Here is a 24,553-nt window from a genome sequence, read left to right as displayed (position 1 = left end):
TTGTTATACTTCCTAAACCTGAGCATGAACCTTGTTTTCCTATATTTTTATCTATATGTATCTGTTTATAGTATATATATATAAATAGATAAACAGACAGACAGACGGGTGGATGGATAGATAGAAAGTACAACCTCAACCCTACAATGCTACCAGAAGAAAATGGATTCTGTTCAGTATATATAAGGTAAATACATGGTCGAGTTTTGTAGAGTGTTTTGTTTTGTTTTGTTTTGATAAAGATAATAGTATTTTGTTTTGATTTTTAGTTTTATTCAAATAAGAATTGCTAATGATCAAAACTCAACTTTGTGTGTTAGCCTTAATTAGAATGTTTTAAAGACATACTTGGTTTCACATTAAAAGAAATGCAGCAAGAATAAACAAAATTCCATGACTTTTTAGCAGTTTCTAAAATTTATGATACATTTGTATCAAAAGATGGCCTAGTAGGCCATCACTGGAAAGAGAGGCCCATTGGACTTGCCAACTTTATATGCCCCAGTACAGGGGAATGCCAGGGCCAAGGGGTGGGGGTGGGTGGGTGGGGGACTGGGGGGGGAGTGTATTGGGGACTTTTTGGATAGCATTGGAAATGTAATTGAGGAAATTACCTAATTAAAAAAAAGTTTAAAAAATAAATAAATAAAAAATAAAATTTATGGTTCATGAATCTGAATCTATATTAGATTCAAATTTCTAACAAAAATCAAACTTACTTTCTAAGTAAAACAATGCAATGAGATTTTTGAGCATCACATTAAAAAAAAAAAAAAAAAAAACTTTTTGCCCAACCTTCAATTACAATTCCATGTGCAAGATGAAGATTTAAAAAAAAAATCTGATTTTTATCATGCAAGTAAGAAGAGTATTTTTATATTTTAAATGATCAAGTTTCCAAAATGGCGACTAAATATCTATCTAGCTCTGAAAGGTCTATGATTTCTTTTCATTAGGCTTTTGGACTCCTTTATGAATAAAATTAAAAGTTGCTCAAGGCTAATCCAAATAATAGCTGTCTTTGTCTCACAGGTCACATGTAATAGTATAGCATGGAAAAAAACGCTGACTAACATAAAATATCTCAAGGGCTATTCTTGTCAGAAAACAAAGGAATTTTCCCCTCTCCTCCCCCCAAAATGAAAAGCTATCAACACTTTGTGCTTTAGGTTCCATTTGGCCCATAAGCTATGCCCTTGAATTTTCTATTTACCTTCGACTGCATGGGGTCTGTCCAAAAAACTCTGTGCTTCTGATAGTGAAAATCCACTCCCATAACTATTCCACGGTTCTTAGACTCTGCTAGAATCCGGAAGTTTCTTCCATGAAGATCTCCAACTAGCAAATCCCGACCATTAGAGAAGATAATGGAGGCCGCACTGACTGCAAGGGAGAAGGAAGACAGCCAAAAAACAGTGAGGAACAACTGGTTGTCAGCCTCTATGATTCCCATGAGACAAGCAGACACAATCCTTCTCCCAGCCTTACAGAAGGTGAACTGGCTCACAAAGACACTTAACAAAGTGTTCCAATCAGTGGGTTAGAGCAGAGTCCTCACTGTTGGTCCAGTGCAGTTAGGAAAAGAATACAGGAAGTCTCTTGATTTGGACAGCTTACGGTCACATGTATGCTCATGCTCTGTTAAACGCAGAACACATTTTAAAGAATCCAGGAAGATATGGCTCTGGTGGATCCAAGTCCACATGATAGATTCTCGAGTATACAAGATATCATGATGGAATTACTCACTGAGTCCTACTAGTACAAAAAATATGATTGGCTGGTTTATAAAATTATGTGCAAAGGGGGAAGAGATGGCTCAGTGGTTAAAAGCACTGGATTCTCTTCCAGAGGATGCAGGTTTGAGTCCAACAACTTGAAGGACACCTTGTAATTTTCTATAACTCCAGTTCCAGGTTTTCTGACACCCTTCTCTGGATGTCTTGTTGCACAGACACACATGCAAGCAAAGCACTCAGACACATAAAAAAAGATGTTTTTGTAGAGCTGTACATGCATTCAAAGCTGATGTACCATGCCATATAATATAAAATAATAATTGAAGCAGAGAGTGGTAGTTCGTTCCTGTAATTGCTGCTGAGGCAAGAGGTCTATCCAGTTTAAAGCCAGCATGAGCTACAGTGTAAGAAACTGTCTCATAAATTTCCACAAAATAATAATAATGACAGTAACAACCATGGAACAGTTTATACAGAACAGTCTAGAAAATATTAAGTGTTATTAGCAAATGTTCATGGTTCCTGGTAAGGATGGGGTTAAATCTGTAGCTGTACTTTTGCTTTTGCATTTTTAAATTCTCTAAGATTGAAATGAAGAACAATTGCTTATAGCAAAGGAAATATAAAACTTGGGAGAAGGAATCAAGGATGGAAGGACATAATATGGATTTTCTAACATGAAACTACTTTTATTTTCTTGTTTGGAGACAGGATCTCACATAGTCCAGGTTGGCTCAAGCTTATTAAGGAGTTGAGGATGACCTTGAACTCCCACCGCCCAAGTGCTAGGAATACAGCCGTATGCCATCCCTCCAAACTGATCATGGGCATACTATCTATATATATCATAATCATATATCATATTCAAATATGAATAAATGCAGCTGTCAAAATCATCTGTACCTAAAAGGTTAGTACATACGTAATATGCAAAAAGAAAAAGAAAAGGAGAAGGAAAAAGAAAGAGAAAGAGAAAAAGAAAGGGAAAGAGAAAAAGGGTTGTTCATGTGGGTCACATGAGCAGTGCACTTTCAGAAGGCACCAGAGGCATTTAAAAGCCAAGTGTGAACTGAGAGCTAAGACCTGGCCATGTGCATCAGTGGAAGTAATGAAGGAAAGAGGGAGGGAGGAAAGGAATTAAAATCAACACTCCGAACCAGTTATGACAGACTGATCTCCATCAGTCTAGGAATATCCATAGAATACCTAGAATTTGATGTTCACAAAAATGTAAAACAAATTTAGCATGGCCATTTTGAAACTTTCTAAATTATTCTTACATATAATTTCAACAACCTTTGTAATAGGCAAATTAATTAAAGGTTAAATATTTGTGCCAATCAACTGCAGCCATAAATCTTATTCCACAATAAAATTAATTGGGTGATACAATAGCCTGGGCCAGTAAAGAAGCCATTAAAATTGACTGACACTCAGCGGAGCAGTGGTGCACACCTTTAATCTCAGCACTCGGGAGGCAGAGGCAAGTGGATCTCTGATTCAACGCCAGCCTGGAAAACCAAGTGAGTTCCAAGATAGCCAGGGCCACACAAAGAAAAACCCTATCGCTGGGGAAAAAGAAGACTGATGGCCTTAGGTTCAATACCTAGTACTGCAAAAGGGAAGGCAGAAAAGAGAAAAATATTAGAAATATTCACCATGAATATGCAAATCAGTCCTTAATAATTATATACAATCAAGGGTTATCTTTGTTCTCAGGCCGAAAGACTACCTCCACTATGTGGTGTTATAAAGCTTTGCCACAGACATGAATACTGTTGTTTCTTTTGCCTTGGCTATGGAAGGAAGATACTGGAAGCTAGCTGCTGTGTACTCACAGGAGTCGTTGGATTTGCAATGTTGCCCGCGCTCCAGGATATAACCTTCTTCACAGAGGCACTGGTGACGGCCCTGTCGGTTCTCACACTTCTGGTCACAAATTCCCCATATCTGACAGTCATCGAAATCTGCCATGGGACAGACACACATTCATAATCTTGTTCACCAGCATTTCTTGGGGATTCCCAGCAAGAAATATTGGCGGATTTGTCCAGAAACATTATTAAGTCCTTGAGAAGTATACAAAGCAGGAAGCAGAAACTTAAGACTGGTATTTTCATCAAGGGGAAAAAAGCCCAAGAACACTGTCTCTAGGAAGGCTCACTTTTACCACGGTTCCTGGCACGGTACCCACAGACCCACATTACTATGTCTCATTGTTAGTATTAATTAACATCGGCTTACAAGATGAATGCGTTTTGGCAAAAATACTTCCCCTGTACCTATGCTGTTTCAATACTAGCCATGTGTCCCCTAGTTACAGAAACGTAAGTGTCTAAGCCTTGTCTGCCACACTTGAAGTCCTCAATATCTCCATGCGACTACTGAATACAAGAAATGTGAAGCTACAGGAATATATACATTTGCCAGAAAGTTCTACTGAGCAACATTATTTATGAATTTGTAAGAAGACCCCTTATTTAAAAAAAAAAAATTGGTCTGTAGTTTCAAATTAAGTATTTGGGAATTTCTGTTTACCCAAGAGCCTTTGCTTTGATGTCAAAGTCATAAGCAACATTAAAATTATCTTCTGTTTATTCCTAAATCACTCATGCATTTAAAAGGCTGAACGTCCCTTACATAAAAGAGATACACATCTCACACACAAAGGACAAGGAATTCTAATGTAAATGACACATACAACATTACAAGAGACTTTCTTCACAATTATAAAGTTTGAAGGATGCTCAAATGGTTCAGTCCTTGGTCAACTACTACCACATTTAAATACTCTTCATATTCCTGACCTCTCCCTATCTAACTGTGAACAGCCAGCTAAGCCTCTGGCATTAGGAAAGTGTATTGATTATAATCCCTTATCTATTTGTTTAAAATAAAGTCTCTATGTAGCCCTGGCTATCCTAGCCTTGACCTTCCTCTGCTGGCATTAAAGAGTGTCACTATGAGCAGATACCACCTAGTTTTTCTTAAGTGTGTAGTGTGTGTGTGTGTGTGAGTGTGTGTGTGTGTGTGTGTGTACATGCATTCCAGGGTATGTGTGTGAAAGTTAGGGGACAACTTCTGCGTTGGTGCTTTCAGTATACCATGTAAGTCCTTATTTACCTATTTACCTATGTGCGATTTAGATCCCTAACTGTGAAAAATGAAGACTAATTAAACATCTATCATCAGTCGAATAAAATAGGAAAACAAAAGTAGAGCAGTTACTTTCACCAAACTAGGAACGCCATGGAAACGGTCCGAAATGAAACCTAGCCCAGGCATGATCCCTCCACATCGATCTATGTCTATCTCTCCCTTTCTTATTCTCTGCCCAACTCCAGTACCAACAAATACTGCTTTGACAAAATTCAAACCCTACTTTTGGGCTGAGATCACCTAAGATACCTCTGCCTGGCTGTGTGAAACCCTGCGTGCTGAATGACTCCCTGCCCTGACCTCAGCAGCACAATGTCACTCTGTCAACAAACAGCCAGCCTGTCTTGTCAGTCAGAAACAATGAGCCCAGGAAACTGTTCCTGCATGCCACAGAAACTCCACTGCCAGGTCAAAACTACCAAGAGCCAATGAATGGTGGAAAGACACCAGATCCCATGTCTCGATTACTCTGCTCTGTTCTTGATTTACCACTGAAGCGTACAGTGGAGAGACCGGTGGAAGAAGGCACCCCACACCTCAAGTCTACTGAGTCAGCCAATCAGAGGGTGAAAGCCCTGCAGAGGATTTATTGAGTTGAAATGCTTGAGAGCACAAACCAAAACAATTCTCCTGAACTCCCAGCTCAGCTTAAAGGAGCGTAGATCTGGCTTCATAAAGTCCTGTATTTGATTTAAATAGAGTTTCTCTTCACACCGATAAAAACAGTCATCTTTGACACAAACAGCCTCAAAAGTAAATCATGCATTCGAGAATTTTTGACAGGGAAGGTCACAGAAGAGGCCTCTGCAGGTGGCAGGGGCCCTTCCAGTCACAAAGGCCCTCAAATGTAGACTTTTGCGCTTATCTCTAAATGGGGCTGTCTGTATGAATGTCCCAGAAAGAGCCTGGGGGTGGGGCGGGGGTGGGGCGACTGAAGGGTATTCGCTGAAATTTAAAATTCATCCACCACTGGTCAGCCATTGCGGTTCCCATTGTGCATCTGACTAAAAGTGTTGGGTAAGCCCTAAAACCAAACACCTGGCAGCTCGATGAGTCTGGTTTTCCGCATCACATTATTACCAGGCTATGTGTAAAACTACAGACCTCAAAACACCTTGCCAGTTAAAAACAGAAGAGACGTGAGTCTCTTGCGTTTAAGGAGCTCCTGTAGAGACAAGTCTCAGTTCAGGGTTGTATATTGGGAGGACAGGAAATGTGCTATGTTGAAGGGGAGAAAAGGCACAGGAATAGGTTATGGGCAGCACAGGACAGGGCACACTGTAAAAGCAAGTCACTCTTGCTGAAAAGACTTCAAGGCTTATCAAGTTTCCACTGCAAGACAGCTGACACTCCACCCCCCAACCCCACCCCCAACCCCTACTGTCCCCATCCCCCTTACCACCCCACAACCCTCACCCCAGCAACCCCTAAACCATGCAATCCCCATCCCCACAACCCCACCTCCCACAATCCCTATTCCCCATAATCCCCACCCCCTACAATCCCTACCCCACAATCCCTATCCCCACCCCCCAACTCCCACCCCACCACAACCCACAACCCCTAAAATCCCTACCCCCACAATCCCCACCCCCCACAATCCCCAGCCCCACAACCCCCACCCCACCCCCCACAATCTCCATCCCCTACAATCCCCACCCCCCACAATCCCCACCCCATGGCATGCTTTGGGGATTGTGAAAGAAAAAAAGGAGAGCTGATGTAATACTGAGAGAGTGGTTTCTGGTATTTCTCTTGGAATTCCTTTGCTACTGAGAGAAAAGGGAACTGCCTAGAAGGGAAAGCCTGGAGATGGGACTGGCAGTGTGCTGGCAGCCTGGGAGCAGAGCTGCCTGACCCTTGCCAAAGACAAAGGGGCAGTCTCACCCCACAAATGAGCACCGCCCCAGGAAACGGGAATGCCACTCACAGAGGGATGCCAGGGGACATGGGCAGGGCTTCCAGAGTTACAGGAGAAGCCCACCAGCCAGACAGATGAGGATGCGCCTGTGTGGGCTGTTCAATCCTTGACTGCGCCCCAGTGCAATGAGAATAAACAGGAAAACATCGCTGTCTCAAAAAATAGTTCACCTACAAAATGTCTTCACAGTATTAGAAACCTGGATGGTTGATTATAATAGTTTAGACTTTTCTTGGTCTCTGGGTGACAGGCATGAGCCACAGAGCTTTCTGTAGACCAGGGTAGCCTCAAACTCACTATGCAGCCAAGTTCAGATCTCCTTGCCTTCCTTTCCCAAATACTAGGATTGCAGGTGTGAGACACCGGAAGACTTAAGTAATATAGTCACTTTAGAGAGACAGTTAGGCCATAGGCATACCTTAGGATATAGACCTGATATTGAACTTGGTAGGCAGAGGCAAAGAAGAGGATCAAAGGGGTGGGGGTGGGGACAGGAAAAAAAAAAAAAAAACACTGCATTCCTTCGGTTATCACAAGAATAACTTCTTTGGATTATTTTTCTGAATATAAAAAGACAGCACACGAGGCTGGAGAGATGGCTCAGTGGTTAAGAGCACCGACTGCTCTTCCAAAGGTCCTGAGTTCAAATCCCAGCAACCACATGGTGGCTCACAACCATCTGTAATGAGACCTGACACCCTCTTCTGGTGCATCTGAAGACAGCTACAGTGTACTTAGATATAATAATAAATAAATAAATCTTTTTAAAAAAAAAAGAAGACAGCACGCAAACCCTGCTATTATAGTTCTTGGTAACACTAAGAGAGTTTCTCAAGATTCCAAGTTATTGACCAGCAAAAGAACCCAGAGGATAAAGGTGATTGACACATAAACCTGGCATCCTGAGTTCAATCCCCAAACCAGCATAACCACAAAATTACGCTCTGCCCTCCACACATGCCCTGTAGCAACCCCTCTGCCCCACCAACACACTGATATTAAATAATGTTTTTTTAAATATCTATTTAATGCAAAACCTAATTTCACTTTCATAGTGCCTTGTCATGAAATTTAACAAAAAAAATTTTTGTTTCAAGCTGAATTTGCAAATGTTTTCTTTTTTGTTTTGTTTTCTTTTGTTTTTTGTTTTCCAGACAGGGTTTCTCTGTCTTGCCCTGGCTGTCCTGGAACTCACTTTGTAGACCAGGCTGGCCTCGAACTCAGAAATCCGCCTGCCTCTGCCTAAATGGCCTTCTGCTTACAGGCAGTTACGAAGGGCAACTATATTCAAAAGTATGTGGCTAGGTTCGAGCCCAGTGCTGACAATAAAACTGAATAATGTCATTAGGTTTATCCATATTCAGTATTTTTTAAACAAATTAGAATAAAAAAATTTATAATGTTTTTCAGAATACTTTTCCTGAGAGGGGTGTGTGTGTGTGTGTGTGTGTGTGTGTGAGTGTATGTGTATGGGGGGATAATGCACATGCTACATACAATGAGTGTGTGCAAATCAGAGGGCAGCCTGCAAGTGTTGAGCGTCCCCTTCCACTACAAGGCCTGGGAACTGAACTGGGAGCAAGCACTCCAGCCTGACGAATCCTAGTCCTTTGAAAGGTTTCCTTGTGCCTATTTTCAGTGTTTAAAAACCAGCATGGCTCTCCATCCCAGCTTATGTTAATATGCAAGTATGGGAATGGATTTGAAAGGCTATGAAAAGGAGACCATGAGAGGGGGAGGCCTGTTATTGTAGAGGGGTAGGCATGGAAGAGAGCAAAAAGTGGTCAGGGAGAGGGAGGGAGGGAGGGAGGGAGGGGTGGTGGAGGGGAATCAACAAGAACACATTTTATCTGAAAAGGATGCACTACAACCCCACACTGTTTATGCTAACTAAAAAACAAAACATATACTGACCCAGAACTGTTCCTGTCTAAAAGAACTAAAACTGGAGAAGAGACTGAAGGAAAGGCAGTATAATGACTGGCCTAACTTGATATCCATCTCATGGCGGGGAGGGAGGGCACCAAGGCCTGACACTATTACTAATCACATGATATGCTTACAGATGGGAGCCTGGCATGGCTGTCCCCTGAGAAGCCCTACCAGCAGCTGAGGAGACCCCAGAGGCAGAAGTCCAGCATCTCAACTAACCCAGATCCCAGGGAGCTCCCAGAGACTGAGTTACCAATCAGGCAGCACACACGGGCTGGTCTGAGCCCCCATCCCACCCCCAGCCCCCCACCCTCCACCCCTCACCCCCATCTCCACCCCCAGCACATATATAGCAGAGGTCTGCCTGGTCATGCCTCAGTGGGAGAGAAGATGCACTTAGCCCTCAAGAGGCTTGAGGTCCCAGAGAAGGGGGAGACCTAGTGGGGGGAGCACCCCCTCAATGGCAAGGGGAAGGAAGAATGGGATGAGGAACTGTGGGAGGGGGGACCAAGGGGCGGGGCAAAGACTGGGATGTATATAAATAAAATAATTATAAAATAAAACAGATAGCCAGCAAGGCCAGATCCTCTATATATTTCAGAAGGAAGTAAGTCAAGGGTGAACAGGTCCCTCTCACTAGCCAACTCCACTCTCTAGCTTGTCACCTCACAGAAGCCTCAGGGCTGGACCCGCCCAGGTTTCAGAGTTTGTAGTTTCTTTAGTGAGGTCTGATGAAACCCTTGGCCTTCCAAGCTGACACTTACCAATGCAAGTACGGCTGTCATTACTGTTGATAATATGACCTGGCGGGCAGAAGCATTCTCCTCCATATGGCGTCTGATGGCATTGGTACTCACAGTTTAAGATGGAGCAGAGACCCGTACCTAAACAGAAGGAAAGAAACTGCTGACTGGATGGCTCTGGACAAGACTAGTTTACCTAGTAACTTCCAAACAGAAAAAAAAAAAAAAAAAAAAACAATGAGCATGCAATACAGCAGGAGAGCCTGCCACCTCCTGCAATACCACGTAGCAAATGCTATTACAGCTACTGTTACCTGTAGGAATAAAAGGCTGTTAACTCCATTCATGAAAAATCAGGTCATAAGCTTTGGTAGGTCTGACTGTGGCTGGCTGGCAATAGTAGGCTTGCAGGAGATTAGTTTTGTTTGTTTTTCCTGTTAATATCTCTTCTCAAAACGTTGACCACTGATTACATATCACTTGTTTATTCTAAAGCTTTAATACTAAATCTTCTAAGTTGAATGGAAGGACTTTTAGATATGACAAGTGTTGGGGTCAGGGGAATCCCTGGAGTTAGAAGGACATGTGCTCATCTGTGCAATCACCAACTGAGTTAGTGCCCAAACGATGAGATCAAGTCCAAAATTGTCCCCTTTGAGACGTGAGATGTTCTCAGAACTGGACTGACTTAGGGGGAGAGAGACAAAAAGGGTGCTTAGATACCAAATGGCCAATTCAGTTCATTACCTATCCTAAGAACCGCTAGAAGACAACTTCACACCCTAGGAATCAGAAGCTTGTTCTAGAATAATATCCAAGTAAGACCAGTATAAGATAAGATATCAAACGTATGTAACAAGTTCCGTCGGTAGGGCATAATTCCCATAATTCTCTATGTCTGAGCCCTAGTATCACAAGATGAGATGCTCCCATGTTAAAGTCATCATACTTATTATTAAGACAACTTTCAGCCGGGCGTGGTGGCGCACGCCTTTAATCCCAGCACTTGGGAGGCAGAGACAGGTGGATCTCTGAGTTCAAGGCCAGCCTAGTCTACAGAGTGAGTTCCAGGACAACCAAGGCTACACAGAGAAACCCTGTCTTGAAAACAACAACAACAAAAAATACTTTCCTTTTTGGCATATACTTTTGTTCCACTCTGGCCTCACCTAAATGTGGTCAATACCTTAACAAACATGGCTTGCAGAGACTTAAAATTGTTCACATGATAGGGTCTACTCTCCACCATTGTGAAACCAAGTGTGGGTTAGACAGTGGGCTGGTATAGGCAAGAACTGCCATGAGACATAATAAATGTCAATGAAGTGACTGAACTGAGCTATTTTGTTGTGGAAATGTCAGCTGATAGTCTCTGCATTTGAGAGTCTGGTCTAGAAACCTTCTTATCAGGAAGTGAGCCATATACAGCTCCCACACTCACCACAGTATCGTCCACTTGTGGCATTGTTCTCATCCTCTCCTTCTGGACAGTCGGGAACTCCATCACAAACTTTATCCATTGAGATGCATCGTCCAGACCCAGGACACGCCCATTCTCTTGGGTAACATGTATGATGACGTTGGTTACTTTCTGAAAGGGAAGGAAAGAGAGAGTTATGGGCCACCCTAAAGATGTAACGCTCCTAATAAAATCCATAGTTAAGAGAAGACATGGACCAGATGAAAAACAAAAATCCAAACAACCTATCTGTTAAAATAAAGGCTACCACCAGCCTTTGACCAAATGCAACTATTTACATGGCACACTTTCTGAATGTGGCTGCCAACAAACATTGATAATCAAAGGAAAGTTATAACTCGAAAGTGGTGTTCCTCTGGAATACCAAAACCTAAAACCAATGGAATAAGACTCAGCCTTCTGTCTGGAACTGGAGCAGCGGAAGGCATCTGCTGTATATAGTGGACATCGGAAAATTATAGAGACTGCTAGTGACAGTGGCAGAGGGCATACTAAGAACAATGTCCTTCTCGAATGAAGACTCTCCTTGGATAGGAAGCCACGTGCACCTGCCCATCCTGAGTTCCATCCTCATGTTCCCAGCCTTCAGTGACTCAAAATCGAAACTCACAGACTACCACAGGCCTAGGCATTTTTAAAGGCTCTCATACTGCCTTTTCCCTCTTTCCCCTGGTTTATGACTTAAATATAAAAAAACAAAACCAAAAACAAGTAGTCTTGAAGAAAAAAGAAAAGTGGAGCTGGAGCAATAGCTCAGTGACTGCTCTTCCAGAGGTTGTGAGTTCAATTCCCAGGAACCACCTGATGGCTCACAACCATCTATAATAGGATGCCCTCTTCTGTCAGGCAGATGTACAGGAAGACAGAGCACTCGTATACTTAAGCAAATAAATCGTTAAAAAAGAAAAAAAAGGCGAGTTCCTTAATGACAGGAAGGAGAGGGTTAACTGACGTTGTTACTTCTAATCTCTAAGGGAGGACAATGAGTCTAGGTAGGAATCTCCTCTGGTCCTTACCACAGCCATCCTCATCACCAGAATCCTGGCAATCATCATCCCCATCACAAACCCAGTTCTGGTTAATGCACTGGCCATTGGAGCAAGTGAACTGGTGGCCTCCGCAGGTGTCATAGTCTGGAAGAGAGCAACAGAGCACTGTAGGTGCAGGTATTGTTTCCCTAATTGCTTCTTGGTGGTGTCAATAAAAAAGGAAGAAGCCAGTCTCTGGACAAGGTGGAAAAGGTAGGGCTTCCTGGTCCCTGGGGAGATAGAAGAAAGGGGATGCGAATGAGGACTCAGAGGGGGCAGTAGAGTGGAGGAAGCAACAGACATGTAGGTCCTGGGGCCTCTGCCGGTGGTGGAGGTGGAGGCCAAGAAGGATGGGACTGGGTATTCTTCGACAACCATTGAGTTATCTAGCTAGTTTTAAAATGTTAAGGCTGTCTCATGTTTTCCATCCCCGGTGACTAAGGTGGGCAGGAGAAAGGGCATAGCCGGGGCGGTCATTGGCTGCAGCTAGTTGCAGGGTGTTGTTGGCTGATGGAGAGCAATGCAGCTCCCAGCTTTCAAGAAAAAAACATCAGCTGGCAATTGGCAGAGCTGAGTGAGGCTGGGGGTTGCTGATCACAGGGCCTAGCGGGGAGTGTGGAAAGAGCTCTCAAGAAAGAGAGCGAGCAAGCAGGTTTTTAAAATTACATGCAACATGAGCACTACAAAGGCACAGTCTGGGGGTAGGGGCGGGAATCAAAGTGTTCATCCTGCCTGCATTGCATCCTGGGAACTGAAGCATCTGCATCGGTTTGAGCATTAGTATCTTGACAAACGTGAAGAAGAAAAGGAGGAGGAGGGGGGAAGGAAGAGAAAAGGGAAGAAAGAGAAGCATCGTAACTGCCATCTGCACCAAAACCCTCCTAGTCCCCCACTCCATGATGACTCCATCCTTTTATTTCACTCACTGAAATAATGCCCAGGTTCTAAGACCTAGCTCCCAGAAAAACAGAGAGATGAGGCATCAGTCAGTCAAAGCAGAAATTGGAGCTACTGTCAAGATCAGAGTCTCCACTGGGCGATAGTGGGGAACACCTTTAATCCCAGCATTCGGGAGTCAGAGGAGGGTAAATCTCTGAGTTCAAGACCAGGCAGAGTGAGTTCCAGGACAGCCAGGATGACACAAGGAAATCCTGTCTCGAGAAACCAAAAATAAAAAAAAAAAAAAAATTAAAAGATCAGGGTCCTGTGACATATTGTGACACTGTCACAAAGGATGTAGGGAAGAATGCAAGCTGACAACTCTTCACTTCTACTATGATCCCTAGAGGATAGGGATAAGGGGATGCAGGTCACACAATACTAATAAGCTTGGAGCAGTAGCTCTTCCACTAACTTTTGGCTTCTTCTGCCAAACAGAAACTTCTTTGAGACAAAAAAAAAAAAAGAAGAAGAAGAAGAAGAAGGTGGTATGTTAGTATAAGGGAGATGAAAGTACCCCTCCCTTATCACATCTTATCACATGACCCAGCATAAGAGAAAAATCACCGTACTGCAATTGTGCTCATCGCTGTTATCTTCACAGTCATTGTCGTGGTCACAGACATAGGCACGAAGGATGCACTCTCCACTGCCACATTGGAATTCTTTTTGCGAACACAGCGTAGCTGGGACACGAGGTTGCAACGAGAGAGAAAATGAGATCATTTCAATTGAGTTGTCACCACTTAATTTTATCGGAAGACCCTACCTACTTATTAGGCAGTGGGGTGCTGATAGAACCAGTCCTTGGGGAATAGAAAGGGCTCAGGATGTAGCTTCTACTAAAATCCAGTGGTGGCTGATTCCAAACAACTAATATGGATTCAGTGGACGAGGGCTTGGGAAGAGATGGTTGGGCTTGGGAAGAGATGGTTGGGCTTGGGAAGAAATGGTTACACTTGTCCCTCTCAAGTCAGCATAAGCCAGCCTCAACTTGCCACTACCCCTTTAAAGGATGTGACTTACTGCAGTTAGCTTCGTCAGAGGAGTCCCTGCAGTCAACTTTGTGGTCACACTTCTGACTCGTGTTATAGCAGGCTCCATTGGCACAAGTAAGTTGATCACATGTTGGATAATCTGTTTAAGGAAAAAAAAAATAGCAAGCAAACCTTAAATAAAAGCATCCTTTTAGTGAACATTTCCCGAGACACTGCCATATGCTAGGCACTGAATATGAGATGATCCCTGACCTCCGGGAGACAGAGTGAGGGATACATCAATCAAATAATGACACAAGAATATGGAAATCTCCAAAAAAAAACGTCACCATAGGAAGATATGGGAGCGGAGAGATAGCTCCCTAAAGAGGTAGCTTTTGAGATGAAAGCTGAAGAATTAGAAAACATACGATGACTCGAAATGGAACGTCCTCCTCTACAATACAAATCACATTCTAGAAACTCATGAACTGTTATACGTGTTCTGGGAAGTGAAGGAGGAAGAAGGAGAAAGAACTGGTGGCTATTGCTATTGAGCTACCACAGGCAGCTATGGAGTTAAATGTTGTTGTTTTGCTGTCTTGTTTCTGCTTTACTTTGTTACTGTTTGTTTCATTTTGTGGTAGAGTCTTGCTATGTAGCTCAGGCTAGCCTGTCCTCAACTCAGGACCCTCCTGCTTCAGCTGCCCTAGTGTTGGGATTATAGGCAAGTGGCGTCACTTCGGACTTAATAGTTTGTTTGTTTGTTTTTTTATATATATAGTCCTTTACATCAGTGTGGTCTCCTCCTTGGTCTGATTTGTCTTTCTCATTGAGGATTATTTTCCTGGTGATTCTCTGGTTGTCTTTGGATCTAATTTTAACCAAGGCAAATCTCAAAGTGAGGATAGCACCTCCCTAACCTGAAGCTAAAATTGCACTGAAGGGCCCAACTTCAGGTTTTACAAGCTTATTAAGATATGCCATATAGGGTCTGGAGAGATGGCTCAGCAGTTAAGAGCACTGACTGATCTTCAAGAGGCCCTGAGTTCAATTCCCAGCACCCACATGGTGGCTCACAACCATCTGTAATGGAATCTGATGCCCTCTTCTGGTGTTTCTGAAGACAGTAACAGTGTACTCATTCATATATATATATATATATATATATATATACATATATATATGTATATATATATATATACACACATATATATATAATCTTAATAAATATATGCCATATAATTCCTGGATAGTCCTATCAAGCAAAAGCTATGTCCAGAATCCTTGCTAAACTGCATTCACCTTGCCCCAGTGTTAAAAACAACCTCTCAAATAACCTTCTCCCTGTTATCTACAGTAAAAATCAGCCTACATCCTCAGTTTCCAGAAGTCCAAAAGTGAGTCACCAGTGTCCTTGTATTTTTAAATTTCCAAAGTTACATGCAGCCACTCAGTCACATGACTTCAGCAGAAGGCTCTTCACTAGGGACCTTAGTGACGTCAACATAAAATGAAAGTGTCCTAGGTGCCAGCAGCTCAGTGACGTGAGCGAGCACGCCCTTCATACTCTATGGGAAATGCACAGTCACAGGGGATGGATAGCCACAGGGCGTACTTCTTGTGCTCTAGGGAAGACTAGGAAAGGAAGCCTTTGTAAAAGCAAAGATCTCCCTCCCCGATATGCAACAGGTGTCTTGGTGACTTCTGTGTGTACCTGACACCTATGTAACTGGAATCTTGGGGCCCAAGAGCTAGAAGGATCCAAACTCTTAACTTTAAAGTGTGGTCCACCAGTATGTTACCAGAATTAGCATATTGGTGGAACAAAGGCCAAAGTACCCACGACTCAATATGGTCATGTCCAGCACACAATGTGTGAGCATATTGCTTTGAAAAAGTATTCTAAGAGCAAACAAACAAAAGGGGGTTGGGAGAATGGGAAGATGGCTCCACAGTTAAAGAGCACTGGCTATTCTCAATGCCCAACACCAACTCAAAACCCATATGGCAGCTCACAACTGACTGGAACTCCAGTTGCCAGGGATCGAATAGCCTCAACGCAGACTTACATGCTGGCAAACACCAATGCACATACGATAAAAATAAATTAAAGAAAATAAACAGTAAAAAGAAGTTGAAGAAGATGCTGGACCCTTGTCCAAAAGAATGCTGAAGAACCAAGAGAAGTAGTGTGGTTAGGCTGTCAGGTGACACTGTCTGCTCCCTCTCTGGGAGCTTCTACTTCTGAAAACTGTAAGGTGAAGCATCAAAATATGGGGGGGTTTAAAATATCTCACTAAAAATTTAAATTTGTTCCGAACTTTATTTTACAATAACCCCAAATTGAATTCATCCTTAGACCACTGTTCTCCTTTGTTATGGGGATGCTATGCTTTGCAAAAGTGCCTTTAGTGGGCCACACAACTCATTCATTCCGCCTTCCAGAGACGTACAAGGCCAGGTGAGCTCCTCACACCCACCCCACAGCATGTGCCAGCCAGTTCCAGGAGTCAACTTCTTATCTAACCTTCTGAGAGCAGCATCAAGCCAAGAAAGCCATCCCTCTGCCGCACATAAGCGACCTGTCGGGGAAAATTTATTTGGGTTTGGTCTGTGGCTACCACATTTAAGGTGGCTGTTATGGCTAGAAAGGATCTGTAGTCAATATGCTGAGCGGTCTCTTGTTTTCGCCAACCATAAAACTTAAGAGTTAAATCAGCATCCACTGACAAAGCTCTTTTCCCAGCAGCAAACAGGGCCAGCTTGATGTCATCAGGGTGGTATCAGGATGGCCAGGGGTCAGCTCTCCCAATGAGGAGCAAACGGCTATTGTCTCCATCGAGGCTGATAATGAATCTCTCTCAAACAAAAGATGACAAGTCTCAACTCCAAACCCTGCAAACCTTCTGGCCTCTTTTGCGTGTAGATAGCTTGTGGTGCATCCCTCTTCAGATATTCACCCAAAAGAAGCAGTTCCAAATTTCCCTTGTCGAAAATGTTAAAGACTTTCAAGCTAATCTCAGAACATGAAGTCATAATCAGGTGAGTTTCCCATTGGGCAATACATTTGGCAAGGCTTCACCTGACCTTCCATTGTTTTATCCACAGAGCAAAGCCACCCAATGACCGTGGTGTCTTGCAGAATTGTCAAGCAGAGAAAGTGAAATTTGAGGGAGCAAAAAACAACTCAGAGAATCAGCTTCGTCCTGAGCCTTGTTCAGGGGCCACTTAACTAAGACAAAATTGTCACACTTCCTCACACTACACACTGCTCCTTCTGTTCCCTCCTGTCCCAATGAAGTGAGTTGTTCTCACAAATTGACATCTGTCACAAAATATACACACACAACACTCTGCTCCCTTTTTAATGACTTGGTTTTGTGCAAGAAACTTTCATGCTATTATTCTATTACGTAATCAAGGACTGGGTCCAGGCTCGATGGCACCCAGAGGATGGCAGATCTAGGAGGCCAGCTTGGTCTACTTAGTGAGGTGCAGGACAGCCAGGACTAAAAAGTAAAGTGAGCCTTCCCCAAACAAAACAAGAACCAAGGAGGAAGTCATCTGAACAGAGCCGAGTACCTGAACCTCTAAGAATGGAGTCATTTACAACACCCCCCCCCCAAGAAGACACAGCTCTAAGTCTCCAGTCTTCATTGTCAGAACTCTATCAAAACAGAAAAGAGTGCACAGGACTTTAGATGCGGGGTCTGGGAGGCAGAGGCAGGTGGGGGAGTTAAGGCCAGCATGATCCACAAAGCGAATTTCAGGCCAGCCAAGGCACAGAGACCCTGTAGAAAGAAGAAAGGAAGAAAAGGAAGGAAAGGAAGGGAGGGAGAGGGAGAGGGATGACAGTAGGGCAAACTAATTGTAAAAAGAATGCATCTTCAGTGCATACCAAGAAAACTAATTTCCCATTGCTCATTGAGAAATGGTGACCCATCCTTTAATCCCAGCACTCAGAAGGCAGCAGCTCAGAGTTCTGTAGGTCTACAGAGTTCTAGGACAGCCAGGGCTACAGATAGAGAAAGAAAAAAAAAAGGAGAAGAGGAGAGGAGGGGAGGGGATGGGAGGGAAGGGGAAGGGAGGGGAGGGGAAGGGAAAGAGGAGAGGAGAGAGTGAAGAGGGGAGAAGGGAGAGGGGAGAGGAGAGAGGGGAGAGGAGAGAGAGGGGAGGGGGAGAGGGGAGAGGAGAGAGGGGAGAGGAGAGAGTAAGAGGGGAGAAGGGAGAGGGGAGAGGAGAGAGGGGAGAGGGGGGAGAGGGGAGAGGGGGGAGAGGGGAGAGGGGAGAGGAGGGAGAGGGGAGAGGAGAAAGGGGAGAGGAGGAAGAGGGGAGAGGAGAAAGAGGAGAGAAGGGACAGGGGAGGGGAGAAGAGAAGAGAAGAGAAGAGAAGAGAAGAGAAGAGAAGAGAAGAGAAGAGAAGAGAAGAGAAGAGAAGAGAAGAGAAGAGAAGAGAAGAGAAGAGAAGAGAAGAGAAGAGAAGAGAAGAGAAGAGGAGAGGAGAGAAGAGGAGAAGAGAAGAGAAGAGAAGAGAAGGGAAGAGAGAGCACACTAAAGCCCAAGATCACAGACAGAGCAGATAAGAAGTTACTGATACACAAGCACAGTCAGATACCTGGCTCTTCCAAGATCTTACAGTCATTCTTTTACTTAATGTCTTGTACTCTGTTCTCAAACAGGCTGATCCAAGGGATGTAATAATGATTTACCAAAAGAAGTTTACCAGTTTGACTAGTAAATCCAGCACACGGTCAGGAATTCAACCCATAAAGCTAAATAAGCAAATATCATCATCAACAACAATATATTGAGAACTACATGTCAGAAACAGGTAATATATTCAATATACATGGATTTTTTTTCCTATCCACATGAGGTGAACATCTGTTCCCATTTTATAGATGAGGAGCCTGAAGCACCTAAGAAGTTGAGGAATGTCACATAATTGGTAAACTGGAAAGCCAGAATTCAAATTCAAGCAGTCTGGTTCACAAGGCTTCCAAGTAAATGGGCAAAAAAAGAAAAATTACAAAAGAAAGATCATGAATGGAGTGGCAATAAAGAAAAATTCAAATCCCAATACTCAGAAGGATGCAAGTCCAAGGCCAGTCTGGGCTACAAAGTGAATTCCAGATTAGCCTGGGTTACAGAGTGAGGCAGACCAAAGGGAGGGAGGGAGGGAGGGAGGGAGGGAGGGAGGGAGGGAGGGAGGGAGGGAGGGAGGAAATGGAAAGAAAACAGCTCATGCCAATGAAGTTTCTTTCTCTCAACCTCTCAGAAAGTTGAGGCCAACTCCACAGTCTTTAACCACATAGCATATTCTGTAAAGATGTCAGTTTGATATGTAAAGCAAGGTTGAAAGCCCCCAATTCCCACCTAGCATCTAGACGCACAACATCTCGTGTGCACTAACCTGAGATTAGACTCAGAAATGTGCCTGAGAAGAAGCCCTCCCTCCTTCCACCTACACGCAAACAAACCTGCAACACAAGCTCTAATACAAGAGTAAAATGGCCCAGAGTACAGAACAAAATGCCTTCATAGAACATGTGCACAGGCTTTTCTCTCCTTCTCCAAGATGGCGGCCGTCGGCGGCGCTGAGGCGGGATCCGAGCGAGCCGAGTGAAGATTGCTTTGATGGTGATCACAGCTTTGAGGACATAGGACTTGCAGCTGGCCGAAGCCAACGAGAAAAGAAGCGGTCTTACAAAGATTTCTTAAGGGAAGAGGAAGAAGTTGCTGCGCAGGTCAGGAGTTCTTCCAAGAAGAAGTCAAAGGACAGTGATTTGTTCTTCTTGGGGACGGACACACACAAGAAGAAGAGGAAGCACTCCCCTGATGATTACTACTATGGAGGACAGCGGTTCTTGTTCTGAGTGCCGATAAACCAGTGTGAAGGAGGAGAGAGGTGGAGGGCTGGTATTTTGGAGGATTCAGCATAGAAGAACAGTCTTCATTTGTGATACACAAGACATTTCGACTTTGGAATCATCACAGAAGAAAAAGAAGAAGTCTAGCCCACAGTCTCCCGACACAGCAATGGACCTGTTGAAAGCTATCACCTCACCACTGGCAGCAGGTGCCAAGTCCTCTAAGAAGGCAGGGGAGAAATCCTCCAGCTCTTCAAGCCATTCAGAGAGCAGAAAGGAGCACCACAAGAAGAAGGGCAATGGCAGCAGTGGAGAGCTCTCCCTGGATGACAGCAATGCCCACAAATCCAAAAAGATGAAGCCACTCTATGTGAACACAGAGACACTGACTCTTCGTGAGCCGGATGGCTTAAAGATGAAACTTATTCTCTCACCAAAGGAGAAGGGAAGCAGCTCAGTGGAAGAGGAGGCTTTTCAGTACCCTGCCCAACAAGCTTCGCTGAAGAAGCCCTCGAAGAAACTAGCTCGGGATGAGCAAGGTGCTTTACTCCTAGGACACGAGCTACAGAGCCTCCTGAAAACGGCCCGGAAGAAGCACAAGTCATCCTCAGACTCACACTCCTCTCCTGGCCCAGAAGGCTGTGGGTCTGATGTCTCCCAGCTTCCAGAACCCCACAGTGCCAATCTCGACATCACAGGGCTTGACCCAATTCTAGTAGAGTCCGAATCGTCCTCAGCTGGGGAGCTGGAGGCCGGGGAGCTGGTGATAGATGACTCTTACAGGGAGATCAAGAAGAAGAAGTCAAAAAAGAGCAAAAAGAAGAAGGACAAAGACAGACACAAGGAGAAGCGGCACTCCCGGACCAAGAGAAGCTCTGCCAGAGAGCATGGCACTGCTCGGGAGCACGGGCTGATACCCAGCCCTGCCTCCAGTATCCCCACCCTGCCACTTCCTGCACTACACACAGACGGACATGGGGAGAAGAAAAAGAAAAGGGAAGAGAAAGACAGAGAGAGAGAGAGGGGAGAAAAGCCGAAAAAGAAGAACATGTCTGCCTACCAGGTATTCTGTAAGGAGTACCGGGTAACCATTGTGGCTGACCATCCAGGTATAGATTTTGGGGAACTTAGTAAAAAATTGGCTGAAGTATGGAAGCAGTTGCCAGAAAAAGACAAACTGATCTGGAAGCAGAAGGCTCAGTATCTGCAGCACAAACAGAACAAAGCTGAAGCCACAACTGTGAAGAGAAAAGCATCCAGTGCAGAAGGTTCCATGAAAGTCAGAGCCTCTTCTGTAGGAATACTGTCACCCCAAAAGAAGTCCCCACCCACCACAATGCTTTTGCCAGCTTCACCAGCCAAAGCTCCTGAAACAGAGCCCATTGATGTCGCTGCTCATCTCCAGTTGCTGGGAGAGTCCCTCAGCCTCATTGGACACCGCCTACAGGAGACAGAGGGCATGGTAGCAGTGTCTGGAAGCTTGTCAGTGTTCCTAGATTCCATTATCTGTGCTCTTGGCCCTCTGGCATGCCTGACCACACAACTACCTGAACTGAACGGCTGTCCTAAACAGGTCTTGTCAAACACGCTGGACAACATTGCATACATTATGCCTGGACTGTGACTTCCAAGACGCCTGGGACAGAAGACTGTCTACCCCTTCGCTAGTTTATGTATAGATGACTGTTCCAGACCCTCCACTGACCTCTGGGTGTAGGTTTTAAATTTTTATAATCTATATATATGTATATAATGTACAGTATATACATAGGATTATAACTACTTTGCTTTTAATAATTTTATGAAATGGCAAAGGTTTAGCTAAAAGGAAACTTTAGCATGAATGTGGGCTTGAAATTATTTTTTTGTGAAAAAAAATCTGCCTTAAAAAAAAATCAGTGTAATTTGGGGACTAGGGGCTTATTCTGGGTGCCATGTATATCTCCTCATAGACTGCTAAAATGTGATTTTTTTTTTCCAAGCTTGGGTTTACCTCCAGACCCATCACTGACCATTTGCCTTACCTGTCTTAAAATCAGAAATGTAGTAAAGATCTTGGGAGGAGGCCAGCTAACTACAAACTTTTCGACATGGAGTAACCTGGGTGGGAGGTGGACCTTAGGTAGACTGGGTAGGGGACTCATTCCAATTCCTACTAAAGAGATATCTGTGCCTCCAGTTTTATTGTAACCACGGTACCACAAAGAGTCATCGGTACCATCTATAGCCTCAGTTATGTGATTCTTGGCAGCAGAGAAATAAATACCTTGGAGAAACCAAAAAAAAAAAAAAAGAACATGTGCACAACTGTTAACAGACACCATATTTAGTGGCACTGTTCCAATATAGGAGTTATGGGGCTGTGTGTTGTCAGAGCTAACCAACACCTCAGCCCTGTTCCTAGCTCCTCCTCATGGCCATTTTCAGTGGCCAGCTGTGCCTCAGAATTGTAAAACTAATATAATAAATAATAATCCTTCCATATCACAAGTATCAAGGCACTTTAGATGGAGCTGTGTAAATAAAGACTCTACTGTTGTGGAATTCTCATTCTGTTTGAGGCAATGGAATGACAGACACCAACACAAATGTTATCCAGAATAAATAGAGCAATGTACATGTGTACACACACAAAAAATTACAAAAAAAAAAAGAGCAGGGTAAAATAACAATAACTCCTTAATAAGATAAGATTTGAACAAGAACTGCTAAGTGTAACAAAATGTTGGTGACTGGGGGCATTGACAAGAGTGTTCCCAGAAGTTGGATTGGCTACAAGCAAGTAGGGCTATACAGTGATGAGAGAGAGAGAGAGAGAGAGAGAGAGAGAGAGAGTGAGAGAGAGAGAGAGAGAGAGAGAGAGAGAGGGAGGCTTTGTTGTGACAGGAGATAGAGAAATTGGGCAATAGCTAACTGTGATTTTAGAATTTTTATAAAGATTAGAGATATTTATAAAGTTCTTATTTGAAGTAGACTAAATAAGAGATTTATTTTTTCTCTCTTTTTTTCCCTCAGATTTCAGGCTCGGCGTGAGAATACCAAGCAGGTCCAACTGTACTGTGATATGTGTGCCAGGGTCACCTGAGTGAGACTCATCGGGCAGACTATTGTGAACTGAGGCTCAGGAACAGTACGTTCATCTCGAGAGCCCTCGCGGTCCAGAGTGACTCAAACTGTCTTCCTTACTCCTTCCAACTGCGGCCCCAGCTGGAGATTCCGCAGTTAGAAAAATGTTTAAATTCTGAACAGAAAGTCAATAGAAATGAACTGTCAGGGACAAAGCAACCCCAGTAGCAGGCAGACCAAATACCTCTGCTTACCAGCAAGAAAGCCTCCATTGTAACGTGGATTTTACCCTTTCTTTAGCATTCCTAAGTAACAAAAGAGAGGGCTGCAAACCCACGATAATTAGCGATAGTTTTACTCACACCAAAATCGTTCCTATCTGGTGCTCAATAAAACAAAAAATAATCTTTTTTTTTTTTTACCTCCCTGAAAACAGCTACTATTTTTCTAGCAAGCGAAAGTCACTTCAGTATATTAAATGAATGGCCCATAATTGATGCATTGTTCTGATGTTTATCTAAGACTCTGCATGAATGGTTTTGCTTGATGCTAATCCCATTACAAGTAAAATGGACTGCAGTTTTCAATCTTTCTGGTTCCTTTGGAAAAAAAGAAAGAAAGAAATGGGCAAGCTGTTTAATATTAGATGCCATTTTACAGATGAGTAATAAAACACCAGTGTGTGTGGTGGGGAGGGGGGCTATAACTATTTCAAAGCTTTTAACATGGGTAGACATATTCTTCAATGTGCAGAATAATCAAAAGGACCTAAGGCATATGAAAATAGAGCAGGCAAAAAGGCCAGAGGCGTTAAGTAGATCTTATGTCATAGGAAATTTATGTTGGTGGGGAGGGGGCATGCAGGAGGCCCAGCCAGCCTCCAACTAGAGGTCCTCCTGCCTCAGCCTCCATAGTTCTGGGGTCACAAACATGTCTGTCTCTCCAATGCCTATCTCTTAGTTGACTCTTCAGATGACCCAGTTATTGGGACCTTAACTGCTTTGCCTTCCTCCCATCCATCCTCACCTTCTCTACCTCCTTAAGACTATCCCTGCACATCACTCCGAGTTCCAGAAAGGAATTCCTGGAATGGATACAAGGTGTTCTGTCTCGGAGGGCAATGTGTCGGCTTTAGAAACTTGAAAGGCTAGGGATCATGACACAGAGGTCTGGTCTTTCTGGCAGAGCTACAAATAACAGAGCCACGCTCCTTGGGCTTCAGATACTGGGAAAATAAATTCTCTGGGGCTCTTCCTACATCCGTTACTATCTGTGGGTGATTTCTAGGTGTCTGACAGCTCAAGACCCAGTTTCTTATTTCTAAGAAAAGGGGAACAAGAGTCATCCTCATAAGCTTGTTTTGGGTTTGTCCACAAGCAATGACTCTGGGGCAGAAGAACTGCAACAAGAGAAAATGTGTCTGGCTTCTAGTGAAGTCTCCTCTCCCTTAACCCTTGATCACATGAGAACACTAACACAACTAGCAGCTGCCTTGCATCCAAACTCATGTTTAAGACGGCTAAGAATCTGATGAAATGGATCTCACCAGCCACGGACATCACAGGCATAGAGACAGCTTGGCACACAGCACTCTCCACAGAGGACTGTCGCTTTGCTGTAACACTCCCTTCCTGAAGGTCCAGGCATCGATTCATTCTGCCTATCAGTCCATTTTCAACTAGAGCAGCAAGAGGGT

At 43.7% G+C, this 24,553-nt stretch overlaps 1 protein-coding gene and 1 pseudogene across 1 annotated transcript in view; one reads left to right on the top strand and one right to left on the bottom strand.

Annotated features, from left to right (window-relative positions):
• Lrp2 (LDL receptor related protein 2) overlaps window positions 1-24,553 on the bottom strand; it is a 164,372-nt gene that overhangs the window by 99,022 nt on the left and 40,797 nt on the right. The window contains exons 5-11 of the mRNA XM_021184968.2: window positions 13,968-14,078; window positions 13,514-13,627; window positions 11,991-12,107; window positions 10,936-11,085; window positions 9,516-9,635; window positions 3,578-3,706; window positions 1,214-1,383 (exon numbers count right to left, since the gene is read on the bottom strand). Of these exons, the coding sequence (XP_021040627.1) occupies window positions 1,214-1,383; window positions 3,578-3,706; window positions 9,516-9,635; window positions 10,936-11,085; window positions 11,991-12,107; window positions 13,514-13,627; window positions 13,968-14,078 (911 nt within the window). The remainder of the gene's footprint in view (window positions 1-1,213; window positions 1,384-3,577; window positions 3,707-9,515; window positions 9,636-10,935; window positions 11,086-11,990; window positions 12,108-13,513; window positions 13,628-13,967; window positions 14,079-24,553) is intronic.
• On the top strand, window positions 19,701-21,866 carry LOC110311584 (HMG domain-containing protein 4 pseudogene; annotated as a pseudogene).

This window comes from Mus caroli, unplaced genomic scaffold (genome assembly GCF_978045245.1).
Source record: "Mus caroli unplaced genomic scaffold, Mus_caroli_1 scaffold_2, whole genome shotgun sequence".
In the NCBI taxonomy this organism is placed as follows: domain Eukaryota; kingdom Metazoa; phylum Chordata; class Mammalia; order Rodentia; family Muridae; genus Mus; species Mus caroli.
The sequence above is the reverse complement of the archived record's forward strand: the minus strand, read 5'-3'. Positions and strand labels throughout refer to the sequence as shown.